Here is a 15,710-nt window from a genome sequence, read left to right on the forward strand (position 1 = left end):
ATCATGTTAACTTTTGAATAAAAAAGCATAATACAGTGGCATATTAGTTAACCAAAACTATCACATTCTGGTAATTAGTTTGATAAATTTGATATTATATTACAAAATCATTAAAGTAATAAATTAGATAAAGGTGTACTCCCAATAGAGGAATATTGATAAATTAAGTCTTCAAAGATTTGTAAAATTTAGTATAATTCAAAATATTTTTGTAAGAATATATGCCCTCAATGATCTACTTTAAATAATAAAAGCATAGGTATATACAATTACAGTTCATTTTATAATTTAGCTTTATGAAACTTTTTCAATTAACTTTTCTAGATAGAGTACATTCTTAATGGTCTGGCTTGGGTTAATATTAAAATAGCAAAAGAACTCAGAGGAACCATAAAGTAAAAAGGGTGACAAGAGAAAGTATGTCTGGAACAAATAATTTATTATGAATAAGCCATGAAATTAATAATTTACAGCATGGTCAAGAGAAGTCTATAGAGTAAAGGAGAGAATGATAGTGAGTATGAAGCAGGAAAAAAGGCGGAGCAGCAGCATAAAACTTAAAACTCTATCAGGCAATACTTGAGCAAAGTTAATATATTATTTATATAACCTACTTTTAAATGGACATGAAAGTTTTAATAAAAAAAAGACAAGTAATGAAATCACAACTAAAATAAATGGTGAATGGAGAAAGAGGATGGGGTAGGAGAACTAATTGTAATTGAGAACCTAAACTTATTTTTGAGCTTCCAAGAAGGTAAAGAAACAGGGAAATATAATGTTAAAGAGCAACCATCATCTAATTAAATGCAATATATAGGTTATTAGCAGAGTCATATTATTTAATACAATATTAGGAGGGGGATTTATTATATGACTTATTTTATAACTGACAGTGAAAAGGCAAAAGCATAGACTTACCAAAAGAAATTATATGAAAATGCTTACACAACTATCAATTAACTATGTTATATTAGACTGCACTTCTATAAAAGTTTTGTGCAAGCAGCTAAAAACATAGTGTGTGTTTTGTGTAACTTTTAGTAATTTATGTATTTATTCATTTATATTTTATTAGCTAGTATATTTTTAATTTTTTAAGTTATTAAATTGGGGTGAACTTTCTAGTAATTTAAGAGTTACATAAGCTAAAGGAGTTGTCATACTTGAGCTACTTAATTATATGCAGTAAAACAAAAAAAATGAAGGGCTGCCGAAACCGGTTTGGCTCAGTGGATAGAGCGTCAGCCTGTGGACTGAAAGGTCCCATGTTCGATTCCACTCAAGGGCATGTACCTGGGTTGCAGGCACATCCCCAGTAGGAGATGTGCAGGAGGCAGCTGATCGATGTTTCTCTCTCATCGATGTTTCTAGCTCTCTATCTCTCTCCCTTCCTCTCTGTAAAAAATCAATAAAATATATTTTAAAAAAAAAAACAATGAAGGGACTTCCTGGTTTCTAACCCATGTAAGGAACTTGGAAGTCATCTCTCCTATTCAACACATGAAAAAGCTGAACACACTGAAAATCAACAACTCCTTTTAGATCCATCAGATAACTGAGGTCATAGGGCAAACAACTGTTCCCAAAACTGGAGAGTCAAACAGACAGATACAGAGAATCACAGGTTACCAGAGCAGAAATCCAGGAGCAGAAAACTTCATGGGTAACCAGTACCAGGGTAGGAAAAACCTAATCTATAATTAATGAATTGTTGGAGGATCAGTGTAGATATGTTTGAGAGTTAAAAAGTCCAGGAGGGCCAGTCCTAGGGGAGCTCCAACCTTTCATGAGTTTTATGTACTTGACCCTGGTTATCAGAGGGAAGATTGGAGAAAAATCCCTTTCTGCTTCGTATAGGGAGAAGTGAAAAGTAGCCATCCTGTATAATAAAAGCCTAATATGCAAATTGACCGAACAGCGAACGACCGGTCGCTATGATGTGCACTAACCACTAGAGGGATGTCAACACAGGAGCTGCGCCCAGCCTGCAGGCATCAGGCCAGCCAAGGCAGGTGCCTGCAGGGACCCCCTGATCGCCCCACTGGTTGCCACACAGATTGGCCCTGATAGCCGGCCAGGCCTAGGGACCCTACCCTTGCAGGAATTTTGTGCACCAGGCCTCTAGTTTTAAAATAAGTCCAAAGACAGATAAAGACAACACAATGAAAGAGAATTACATGCCAATATCCCTCATGAACATAGATGCCAAAATCCTCGACACAATTATAGCAAATCGGATCCAGCAGTACATCAGAAAGATCATACACCATGACCAACTAGGATTTATCCTGGGGATGCAAGGATGGTACAATATCCGCAAATCAATAAACGTGATTCATCACATAAAAAAATTGAGAGATAAAAATCACAGTCATATCAATTGATGCAGAAAAAGCATTTGACAAAATCCAACACCCTTTCTTGATAAAAACTCTCAGCAAGGTGGGAATAGAAGGATCATACCTCAACATAATAAAAGCCATATATGACAAACCTACAGCCAACATCATACTCAATGGGCAAAAACTAAAACCATTTCCCCTAAAAACAGGAACAAGACAGGGATGCCCATTCTCACCACTCCTGTTCGACATAGTACTGGAAGTACTAGCCATTGTGATCAGACAGGAAGAAGAAATAAAAAGCATCCAAATTGGAAAAGAAGAAATAAAACTGTCCTTATTTATAGATGATATGTTCATGTACATAGAAAACCCTATAGACTCCATCAAAAAATAATTAGACTTAATAAAGAAATTCGGCAATATAGCAGGATACAAAATTAATGCCAAGAAATCTATGGCATTTCTACACACCAATAGTGAACTTAGAGAAAAAGAGACTAAAAAAACAATCCCATTTGCCATCGCACCAAAAAAAATAAGATACCTAGAAATAAACTTAACGAAGGAGGTAAAAGACCTGTACTTGGAAAACTACAGGACACTGAAAAAAGAGATAGAGGAAGACATAAAGAGATGGAAGAACATTCTGTGTTCATGAATTGGTAGAGTCAACATCATTAAAATGTCCATACTACCCAAAGCAATCTATAAATTCAACGCACTCCCCATTAAAATAGCAACGGCATATTTCATAGGCCTAGAATGAACTCCCCAAAAATTCATCTGGAATTTAAAAAGACCCTGAGTAGCTGCAGCGATCCTGAGAAAGAAGAACAAAATAGGTGGGATCTCAATACCAGATATCAAGCTGCATTACAAAGCCACTGTTCTCATAACTGTCTACTACTGGCACAAGAACCTTTCCTTCATCTTTTTTTTCTTTTTTTTTAAATAATTATAAAGGCAGTGTTTATTAAAATATGATTCATTTTCTTTTTTTATTTTATTTTCTTTTTTTTGGTTTTTTTTGTATTTTTTTTATTGCTAAAAGTATTAAAAAAGGGTATTACATATGTGTCCTTTTATTTTTCCCCGCCTTTGACACTCCCCTGGCATCCCATACCCCCCAATGTATTATGTCCATTGGTTATGCTTATATGCATGCATACAAGTCCTTCAGTTGATCTCTAACCCCCTTCCCTCCTGCCCCCCAAACCTCCCCAGCCTTCCCGCTGCAGTTTGACAATCTGTTTGAGGCAGCTCTGCCTCTGTATCTATTATTGTTCAAAACTTTATAATGGTCTCTATTATCCATGAATGAGTGTGATCATGTGGTATTTTTCTTTCATTGACTGGCTTATTTCACTTAGCATAATGCTCTCCACTTCCATCCATGCCGTTGAAAATGGTAAGAGTTCCTTCTTTTTTACAGCAGCATAGTATTCCATTGTATAGATGTACCCCAGTTTTCTAATCCATTCATCTACTGATGGGCACTTAGGCTATGGTGAATTGTGCTGCTACGAACATAGGGGTGCATATATCCTTTCTGATTGGTGTTTCTGGTTTCTTGGGATATATTCTTAGAAGTGGGATCACAGGGTCAAATGGGAGTTCCATTTTTAGTTTTTTGAGGAAATTCCATACTGTCTTCCATAGTGGCTGCACCAGTCTGCATTCCCACCAGCAGTGCACAAGTGTTCCTTTTTCTCCACATCCTCTCCAGCACTTGTTGTTTGTTGATTTGTTGATGATAGCCATTCTGACAGGTGTGAGATGGTACCTCATTGTTGTTTTGATTTGCATCTCTCAGATGATTAGTGACTTTGAGCATGTTTTCATATGTCTCTTGGCTTTCTGAATGTCCTCTTTTGAAAGGTGTCTATTTAGGTCCTTTGCCCATTTTTTGATTGGATTGTTTATCTTCCTTTTGTTAAGTTGTATGAGTTCTCTATAAATTTTGGAGATTAGGGCCTTATCAGATATGACATTGGCAAATATGTTTTCCCACGCAGTGGGCTTTCTTGTTTTGTTGATGGTTTCTTTTGCTGTGCAGAAGCTTTTTATTTTGATGTAGTCCCATTTGTTCATTTTCTCTTTAGTTTCAAGTGCCCTAGGAGCTGTATCAGTGAAGAAATTGCTTCGGCATATGTCTGAGATTTTGTTGCCTTTGGATTCTTCTAGAATTTTTATGGTTTCCCGTTGTGCATTTAAGTCCTTTATCCATTTTGAGTTTATTTTTGTGTATGCTGTAAGTTGGTGGTCTAGTTTCATTTTCTTGCATGTATCTGTCTAATTTTCCCAACACCATTTATTGAAGAGACTATCTTGGCTCCATTGTATGTTCTTGCCTCCTTTGTCAAATATTAATTGAGCATATTGGTTCGGGCCGATTTCTGGGCTCTCTATTCTATTCCATTGATCTATATGCCTGTTCTTGTGCCAGTACCAGGCAGTTTTGAGAACAGTGGCTTTGTAATACATCTTGATATCTGGTATTGAGATCCCACCTACTTTGTTCTTTCTCAGGATTGCAGCAGCAATTCAAGGTCTTTTTTTATTCCAGATGAATTTTTGGAGAGTTCATTCTAGATCTGTGAAGTATGCCGTTGGCATTTTAATGGGAAGTGCGTTGAATTTATAGATTGCTTTGGGTAGTATGGACATTTTAATGATGTTGACTCTACCAATTCATGAACACAGAATGTTCTTCCATCTCTTTATGTCTTCCTCTATCTCTTTTTTCAACATCCTGTAGTTTTCTGAGTAGAGGTCTTTTACTTCTTTAGTTAAGTTTATTCCTAGGTAGCTTAATTTTTTTGGTGTATAGAAATGCCTCAGATTTCTTGGGGTTAATTTTGTATCCGGCTACATTGCCAAATTCCTGTATTAAGTTTAGTAGTTTTTTGATGGAGTCTCTAGGGTTTTGTATGTATAATATCATGTCGTCTGCAAATAAGGACAGTTTTACTTCCTCTTTTTCAATTTGGATGCCTTTAATTTCTTCTTCTTGCCTAATTGCAATGGCTAATACTTCCAGTACTATGTTGAACAGGAGTGGTGAGAGGGGGCATCCCTGTCTTATTCCTGTTCTTAGGGGAAATGGTGTTAGTTTTTGTCCATTGAGTATGATGTTGGCTGTGGGCCTGTCATATATGGCTTTTATTATGTTGAGGTATGATCTTTCTACTCCCACCTTGCTGAGAGTTTTTATTAAAAATGGGTGTTGGATTGCCGAAACCGGTTTGGCTCAGTGGATAGAGCATCGGCCTGTGGACTGAAAGGTCCCAGGTTCGATTCCGGTCAAGGGCATGTACCTGGGTTGCAGGCACATCCCCAGGAGGAGATGTGCAGGAGGCAGCTGATCGATGTTTCTCTCTCATCGATGTTTCTAACTCTCTCTCTCTCTCCCTTCCTCTCTGTAAAAAATCAATAAAATATATTATAAAAAAAATGGGTGTTGGATTTTGTCAAATGCTTTTTCTGCATCAATTGATATGACCATGTGGTTTCTTTCTTTTAATTTGTTTATGTGACATATCACGTTTATTCATTTGCGGATATTGTACCATCCTTGCATCCCTGGGATAAATCCTACTTGGTCATGGTGTATGATCTTTCTGATGTACTGCTGGATCCGATTTGCTAAGATTTTGTTGAGGATTTTGGCATCTATGTTCATGAGGGATATTGGCCTGTAATTCTCTTTCATTGTGTTGTCTTTACCTGGTTTTGGTATTAGGGTGATGCTGGCTTCATAGAATGAGCTTGGGAGTGTTCCTTCCTCTTGAATTTTTTGTAGTAGTCTGAGGAGGATAGGTTTTAGTTCTTCCTTAAATGTTTGGTCAAACTCCCCTGTGAAGCCGTCTGGTCCTGGGCTTTTGTTTGATGGAAGCTTTTTGATGACTGCTTCAATTTCTTCCGTAGTTATTGGCCTGTTGAAATTTTTAGATTCTTCCTGATTGAGTTTTGGAATGTTGTATTTTCTAGGAATTTGTCCATTTCCTCCAGGTTGTCTAGTTTGTTGGAGTAAAGCTGTCCATAGTATTTTTTAACCATCATTTGTATTTCTGTGGGGTCTGTTGTTATTTCGCCTCTATCGTTTCTGATTTTGTTTATTTGGGTCCTCTCTCTTTGCTTCTTGGTGAGTCTGGCTAGAGGTTTCTCAATCTTGTTTATCCTTTCGAAGAACCAGCTCTTGGTTTCATTGATTTTCTGTATTGTTTTTTTGGTCTCTATGTCATTTATTTCTGATCTAATCTATTATCTCCTTCTTTCTGCTCACTCTGGGGTTTTCTTGTTGCTCTCTTTCTAATTCTTTGAGTTGTAGAGTTAGATGATTTACTACCATTTTTTCTTGTTTTTTGAGATAGGCCTGTAGAGCTATAAACTTCCCTCTCAGGACTGCTTTCATTGTGTCCCATAGGTTTTGGATTGTTGTGTTTTCATTGTCATTAGTTTCCAGGATGCTTTTAATTTCTTCTTTGATCTCATTGGTAACCCTATCAATATTTAATTACATGCTATTCAGCTTCCAAGTGTTTGAGTATTTTGGGTTGTTTTTATTGTAGTTTATTTCTAATATTATGCCATCGTGGTCTGAGAAGATGCTTTTTATGATTTCAATCTTCTTGAATTTGGGGAGACTTTGCTTGTGACCCAATATGTGGTCTATTTTTGAATCTGTCCCATGAGCACTTGAGTAGAATATATATTCCGTGGCTTTGGGGTGAAGTGTTCTGAAGATGTCTATTAAGTCCATCTGATCTAGTGAGTCATTTAGGATTGCTGTTTCTTTGCTGACTGTCTAGAGGACTTATCCAGTGATGTCAGTGGTGTATTAAAGTCCCCTACTATGATTGTATTGGTGTTGATCTCTCCTTTGATACCTTCCAGGAGTTTTTTTATGAATTTGGTGCTCCTGCATTGGGTGCATATATGTTTACCAGGGTTATATCTTCTTGTTGTATTGATCCCTTTAGTATTATGAAGTGGCCTTCCTTATCTCTTGTTATGGCCTTCACTTTGAGGTCTATTTTGTCCGATATAAGTATTGCTACCCCAGCTTTCTTTTCCTTTCCATTTGCCTGAAAGATATTTTTCCATCCCTTCACTTTCAGTCTGTGTGAGTCGCTTCTAATGAGGTGGGTCTCTTGTAGACAGCAGATGTATGGGTCATTTATTTTTTATCCATTCAGCCACTCGATGTCTTTTGGTTGGAGCATTTAGTCCGTTTATGTTTAAAGTTATTATTGAGAGTACTTGTTTGTAGCCATTTCTTTTTGTGTGTGGCTGTTTTCTTTCTGAGCTTTTTATTTCTTCTTTTTACACCAGTCCCTTTAGCATTTCTTGCATTGCTGGCTTGGTGGTGATAAACTCCCTTAGCCTTTTTTTGTCTGTGAAGCTTCTTATTTCCCCTTCAAGTTTGAATGATAGCCTTGCTGGATAGAGTATTCTTGGATTCAGTCCTTTGCTTTGTATCACTTTGTAAATTTCTGTCCATTCTTTTCTGGCCTGATGTGTTTCTGTTGAGAAATCATTTGATAATCTAATGGGAGATCCCTTGTATGTAACTTTCCGTCTCTCTCTTGCAGCCTGTAAGATTCTCTCTTTGTCCTGAACATTTGCCATGGTAATTATGATGTGTCTTGGTGTGGGTCTTTTCAGGTTCACCTTGTTTGGGACTCTCTGAGCTTGTGTGACTTTTTTCTTCCCCACCTCAGGGAAGTTTTCTGATATTATTTCTTCGAATAAGTTTTCTAATCCTTGTTCATCTTTCTGTTGTTCTGGCACCCCTATTATTCGTGTGTTGTTTCGTTTCATGTTGTCCCAAAGCTCCCTTAGGCTCTTCTCCTGTGTTTTAATTTTTTTCTCCAATTGCAGTACATTTTGGGTGTGTTTTGCTTCCTTGTCTTCTAATTCACTAATTCGGTCCTCCGCTTCTCCTAGTCTACTGTTGATACTGTCAATGGTGTTTTTTATTGCAGCTATATCGCTCTTCATTTCTTCTTGGGTCTTACTTAAGTTGTTGATTTTTTCATCTGTTTCTTCTAGCTTCTTCCATATGTTATTTATTTTTTCCTCCATCTGATTTATGCACTCTAGGACCCTTATTCTGAATTCTTTTTCTGTCATGTTGCATGCCTCTGTATTACTTAGCTGCTTTTCTGGCGCATCCTCCTTTTCTTTCCTTTGGGGGTTTCTTTGTCTACCCATGTTTGATCTCACTGACATATCTAGACGTTGAGTCATTCAGTGGCTGCTCCCTGGGTGGCAGTGGCTCCTTGGGCTGTGGTTGCTCTTCGGGCGGTTGCCGTAGCAGCTGCTCCTCAGTTGGCAGCATCTCCTCTGGTGGGTGCTGTTCACAGCTGTGGTGGCTCTTCTGGCTGGTGGGGGGAGGCTTCACGTACAGCTGCTGTTCCTCAGACAGAGGGTGTGGTGCTCAGGAGGCTGCTGTTGCTTGGATCTGCTGAGGCACAGCCGTTAACCTTTGTGGTGTGAGCCATGCTGGCTTGAGTCCAACGACAGGTCTAGAAAGGAGTGAGGAGTCATGCAAATTTATGCACCAAGTTCCCAAATGCATTCAACCTCAGTTATGTAAGGCCAGAAATTACTGCAATAAATATTTCAACTCCATGGACAATTTCCTCGTGTGGTCAAAAGATGGAAGGACTTCAGTAGTTCAGCAGTCTGTCCAGTAGTATAGTGACAATCATTCTTTAGGAGACCTTCTTGAGAACAATGGTAGGTTCAGAGAAGATAAAGTTCAACAGCTCACCGTTCCACAGTCCTGTAATTAATTTCGAACTCTGCGTGCTCCTCCCGTCCTGCCGAGCCGGGCGCACCCCTTTTTCTAATTGCTTATACTAATTACTAGTTTTATTGTCATAGACTGCAGCTCAATGAACTTAAGTCCCTAAAGATAAATCTAGATAGATTTCTTTGGCCTACCAGTAAAATCCAAATTTTTCTTGCAAGCAGTCAAGGCCTTCCCTTATGCCTTACACGCCACTCCTACCTTCATGTATTTTGTTCAGTGTTCACCCTGGGCAAATCCTCCTACAATCTCTACCTATTAAAACCCACTTTAACACTTCAAGACCTCTCCATAGAACTTAATCACCCTTTCTTTTAAATCTTTACAATACTCTACTTGTAATTCTTCCATGGCACTTATAATACATTTTGCGTTTTTTCAATTTATATCATACATTCACCAATATTCAATGAACATCTATTATGAGCCAGCAATATGGTAAATATTAGCTGTCAGGGGGAAAAAGGGTCAATGGGTATACAAAAGTGGCCACTCTCACAGAACCTGTAATCTAGCATAGCAGAATATCGTTACTTGATCCATGCTTTTATCCCCACCCTGCTCCTCAAAGACATTTACAAATCATTAAAGCCAAAAATTGCAATTCTGAATTTTCCACAGTACCATCACAGGACAGTACATACATTTAATACAACATTTCATTGAACTGAACTGAAATATACATTGTAGAAAGTTATAACCAAAAGATACATAATGTAGGCTAAGAAACTAGGGGCCTAAAAAGTAAGTTGATATCTGAAAATCAAATAATTTATGCACATGCCAAATATATCTTAGAATGCTTTCTGACACTGATATGCACATGGAAAATACAACTGTTTTTTTCAACAAAAAACTGACTAAAATGCTATTTCTAAAATGTCATCATTATAGTATCAATTATGACACTTACTTTAAAGAAAATACAATATTGCGGAAGGTATAAACTTCAACTTTATATGTCAAATAGGAACTTATATTTAATTTTTAAAAACAAGTTTATATAGATGTAGAAAATGGACAAATATGTTAACTTCCACTTTTAGTCGTCTACTAAAACAACTTTATGACAATAACTAACCTAAGATCAAAGTTCTTATGACTCTTTAATTGGCTAGAAAGGAAAACAGAGTCAAAGCCAGAAGAATACAATTGCCAAAAAAAACCTCCATTTAACTCAGAAAAAATGATAGGTAATTTACCCATAATGAGCAATTGGATACAAAATGAATTTAAATATTCTATCATGATCTAGGCCATTCTTACAACAAATTTCTTTCACCTTTATTTTGAAGATGTTTAAACCTTGAAAATGGTTCCTAGAAGCACTGACCACATGGATTTTTGCAGTAATCATGTATTGATTATATATATTACATGTAACAATATATTTGTAATTAAGTAGTCAGTACATTATATATATATATTTATCACATAAAGTTATATGTAATAGTATAATTTACTGATTATATATAAAAGATAGGACTTGGCTAATTCAGAAATATAAGCTTTCAAAAGATCAAAGGGAATCATCCCAGTTTTTGTTGATCTTTTCTACCAACAAAATCTGAAAATTTACAAGTTTCAGAAGTGAATTATAACTGCTAAAAATAAAAGGCAAAATTCAATAAAACAATAACTGCTAGATACAATTATAAAACTATAACACCATCTTAAGAATTTTAATATATAAATAACACAGCTATTAACTCAGAAAACAAATAAGAGGCTATAAGCCAATGATGGCGAACCTTTTGAGCTCGGCGTGTCAGCATTTTGAAAAACCCTAACTTAACTCTGGTGCCGTGTCATACATAGAAATTTTTTAATATATGCAACCATAGTAAAACAAAGACTTATATTTTTGATATTTATTTTATATATTTAAATGCCATTTAACAAAGAAAAATCAACCAAAAATAAATGAGTTTGAGCGTCACCTCTGACACACGTGTCATAGGTTCTCCATCACTGCTATAAGCAAAGTATAACTATAAAGAATAATCCAACTATAGTAGTTTCAGAATAGTAATGGTTTAACATAATGACCCTAATATATTCTCAATAAACATTATGGCAAAAAATAATAATTTAAAATAATGCGAAGGTCTACTAAAACAATTATAGTGGTTAGGCAGGGGTGGGCAAACTTTTTGACTCGAGGGCCACAATGGGTTCTTAAACTGGACCGGAGGGCCGGAACAAAAGCATGGATGGAGTGTTTGTGTGAACTAATATAAATTCAAAGTAAACATCATTACATAAAAGGGTACGGTCTTTTTTTTTTAGTTTTATTCATTTCAAACGGGCCGGATCAGGCCCGCGGGCCGTAGTTTGCCCACGGCTGGGTTAGAGTATTTCCTATTTTAATACCAACCTGTTCCAATTCTTGTATTTTAGCATCCTTGACTTGCAGAATTTCTAAAACTTTTCTGTCTTTAGCTTCAGAGTTCTGTTTTTCTCTAGAAATAAAAAAATATATATATATACACATTGAGAGTTTATTAGTCATAACTGGTAGCTGATCCTTTAGAATTTCACATCCTGATAATGAGTGTCACTTTGAAATACAAAAAATTAAGGTATCTGGGGTTGACAGCCCAGTCAGAAACCATATGGCAAGTGACAACAACTTAGAACTGCTCACAACTAAAACAACTTCATATTAAATAATTTAGTTACAGATTTAGATACATGATAAGAATATTTGAAACATGTGTAATCTTTATTGAATTACCCACTGTATTATAAAGTTAAAATAATATATAAATATATCTTAACAAACATTTTATACAGAGAATTACATTAAGAATAAAATATTGGACATTTCAAAGATGGAGGCAGAGTAGGTGGATCTTCCTTGCACTTCCTTCCAGAACCAAACTGGAAATAAAACTAAAGTGGGGACCATTCACCCTGAATTACCAACTGAAGATTAGCTGAAGAGGAGACTTTTAACAAGGAAGGGCACAGACCACCTCGAGATAGGTAGGAGAAGGGCAGGGCCAGCTCCCACAGGAGGCAAGCAGCAGCCCATAGCATCAGAGAACAGCAGTCCATATAACATCCAGCTGTGAAAGGCAGTGGAGCTTCTATCAGGGAGAGTCAGTGCTGTTTGTTTGTTTGTTTGTTTGTTTAAACAAAAAACCAAAGCACAGGGTTTTCGTTTGCAGGCACTTACCCAAGGCTCCTGTGGAGGGAAAGAGGTACAGACTGAAATCCCCTGTGGAGAGTCCGAAGTGGATGGCATTGGGGGAGAGGTGGAAGAGCAGAGCAGTATGCCTGAGCTTGGTCACCATCCCCACACATACCGCAGCAGGTGAGTTTTACCAAACATTCAAAGAAGAACTAACACCTATCCTCAAACTAATCCAAAAATTCAAGAGGAAGACTTCCAAGCTCTTTTTGCAAGGCCAGCATTATCCTAATTTCAAAGCCAGATAAAGATACTACAAAGAAAGAATATCACAAGCCAATATCTCTGATGAACAAAGATGCTAAAATGCTCAACAAAATATCAGCAAATCTATACATTAAAAAGGTCATATATCCTAAACACAGGGAAAAAGAAACAATTGGAACTACACCAACTAAAAAGCTTCTGCACAGCAAAAGAAAACACCATCACAATGTAAAGAGAACCCACTGTATGGGAGAATATATTTGCCAATGATACATCTGATAAGGGGTTAGTTTTCAAAATATATAAGAACTCATATAGCTCAACACTATGAAGACAATCCAATTTAAAAACTAGGCAAAGGACTCGAATAGACACCTCTCCAAAGTGGATATACAAATGGCCAATAGACGTTTTTTAAAAATATGTTTAATGTCATTAGTCATCAGAGAGATGCAAATTAAAACAACAATGATGTTGCCCTAGCTGGTTTAGCTCAGTAATAGAGTGTCTGCTTGCAGACTGAAAGGTCCCAGGTTCAACTCCAGTCAAGGGCACATGCCAGGGTTGTGTGCTCAATCCCCAGTAAGGGGCGTGCAGGAGGCAGCTGATCAATGATTCTCATTATTGATATTTCTATCTCTCTCTCCCTCTCCCTTATCCTCTGAAATCAATAAATATATATTTTAAAAAAACAAAACAAATATCTTTTTTAAAAAAAAACGATACCAACAACAATGAGGTATCATCTCAACACCAGAATGGCTACTATCAACAAATCAACAAATGACAAGTGCTGGTGATGATGTGAAGAAAAGGGAACCCTAGGTCACTGCTGTTGGGAATGCAAGCTGGTGCAATCACTGGGAAACAATATGGAGTTTCCTCAAAAATTAAAAATGGAACTGCCATTTGACCCAGCAATCCCACTTCTGGGAATATATCCTAAGAAACCTAAAAGACCAATCAGAAAGAATAATCCCTATGTTCATAGAAGAATTATTTACAACTAGAGGCCTGGTGCACGAATTCATACATCAGTGAGGTCCATCGGCCTGGCCTTCAGGATAGGGTCAAAACCGGCTCTCCTACATCCCCCGAGGGGTCCCAGATTGCAAGAGGGTGCAGGCCAGGCCAAGGGACCCCACTGGTGCACAATCGGAGCCGGGGAAAGACATGGGAGGTTGGCCAGACTGGGAGGGGTTGCAGAAGGGCTCCAGGGCATGTCTGGCCCATCTTGCTCAGTCCCAATCAGCAGGACTCCAGCAGCAATCTAACCTACTGGTCAGAACGTCTGCCCCCTGGTGGTCAGTGTACGTCATAGCGACTGGTCGACCTGTCAACTGTCTGCCACATCATAGTGAGCAGCTGAGTGGCCTTCGCATATTATTAGCATATTACGCTTTGATTGGTTGAATAGATAACCAGATACTTAGCATATTAGACTTTTATTATATAGAATAACTAAGATCTGGAAATAGCTCAAAGGTCCATCAGAAGATAAGTGGATAAAAAAGCTGTGGTATATTTACACAATGGAATATATGGAGCTATAAAAAAAGGATTTCTTAACCCTCCTTCCCCTCTCTCTTACAAATCAATGAATTTAAAAAAAAAATTAAGGAGAAACAGCCACATCTCTGAGGATCACAAACTAAACAGAAATATAATGCTATGGATGTGGATGATGCAGTCTAAGGTGGAAAAGAGCTTGGCTCCTGGGAATAGTAGGAAATACTTGTCCTGCTCAATATGTAAAGTCATAGCCAGGCTCATTGTTTGAAACCAGAGAGTGGGGTGGGGCTCCCAACTCCTAAAAGAGGACTAAAAAAATGTCCCCTCATCCTTGCCTGACTCTAAATCTTTTTTTTTTAAATATATTTTATTGATTTTTTACAGAGAGGAAGGGAGAGAGATAGACAGAAACATCGATGAGAGAGAAACATCGATCAGCTGCCTCCTGAACATCTCCTACTGGGGATATGCCCGCAACCCAGGTACATGTCCTTGACCGGAATCGAACCTGGGACTTTCAGTCCGCAGGCTGATGCTCTATCCACTGAGCCAAACCGGTTTCGGCTTGACTCTAAATCTTATGTATATGAAAGTCTAAAATGGCAGAAGTTTACAGATATAGCATCCTAATCAAGAGCTAAGCCAAAACACCCTTGGCTCAGGTACTAATTAGAGCAAATCCTCTCACTGTTGGCTAAGAGTCACAAACTACCAATAGAAATCCTGTTTCAGGATGGAAGAATGAGGTGAGGGTAACAATTTAGTGGCAAGCATAAATTTTCTAGAGAGAAAATGGCATTAGACAAGAAGGAGTAGTAAGAAAAGAGGAGGAAGAGAACAATAAGAGCAAAAAGTCCAAATACATGAAGAAAACACACTCTACACCCACCCACACACACACAACACAAGCAAACAGTGACTCAATAATCTGAAAAAATCAAACTCTAGACAAAATGAAAATAACAAAACACATTGAAAAAGACTTTGAAATAAGTAAGGATCTTTCAAGATATAAAAGAGTGACTAAAATTAAAACAAAAAACCATAAGTAAAACAATAAGTGGATCTAAAAAATCATGAAAATATATAAAGCACTAAATAAATAAAAAACAATTAAATGGGCTGAGCTCAAAACTAGATGCAAAAAGGCATTTAGTGAAATGGAGACTATTAATGAGGAATTCACCCAGAACAATGAATATAAAAAAATTTTTAAGTCATGCGGGTTTTACTAGGAAACTCTGACATATCTAAAGAGTTTCAAAAATAGGTAACAGTGGGATAAAAAATAAAGCAAAATAAAGCAAGAGGCTGCCTTCATGAAATAAACATTTTAGTTCATACCTATTGAAACAAGTGATAAATAAGTGAACTTAAAGTATGCCAACTGGCTATCCTATCTAATAAAAGAGAAACATGCAAATTGACCATAACCCCAACACCCTTCCCGTTGGCTAGTCAGCAGGATATGCAAATTAACTGCCAACCAAGATGGCGGCCGCAGCTGAAGCAAACAGGAGACTTGCTTGCTCCAGTGATGGAGGAAGCTAACGTTCCCGGCCTGCTGCTGCCAGCCTCTGAGCTGCACTCTAAGTAACTATGTTGCAATTATAGAAGCTAAACAAGCTCC

General features: G+C 37.3%; 1 protein-coding gene across 1 annotated transcript in view; it reads right to left on the reverse strand.

Annotated features, from left to right (window-relative positions):
- The window catches only part of CNTLN (centlein), a 262,892-nt gene that overhangs the window by 194,721 nt on the left and 52,461 nt on the right, over nt 1-15,710 (reverse strand). The window contains exon 3 of the mRNA XM_081104268.1: nt 11,543-11,627. Coding sequence (XP_080960394.1) covers nt 11,543-11,627 — 85 coding nt within the window. The remainder of the gene's footprint in view (nt 1-11,542; nt 11,628-15,710) is intronic.

Source organism: Myotis nattereri (genome assembly GCF_964212035.1).
Source record: "Myotis nattereri genome assembly, chromosome: 12".
NCBI lineage: Eukaryota > Metazoa > Chordata > Mammalia > Chiroptera > Vespertilionidae > Myotis > Myotis nattereri.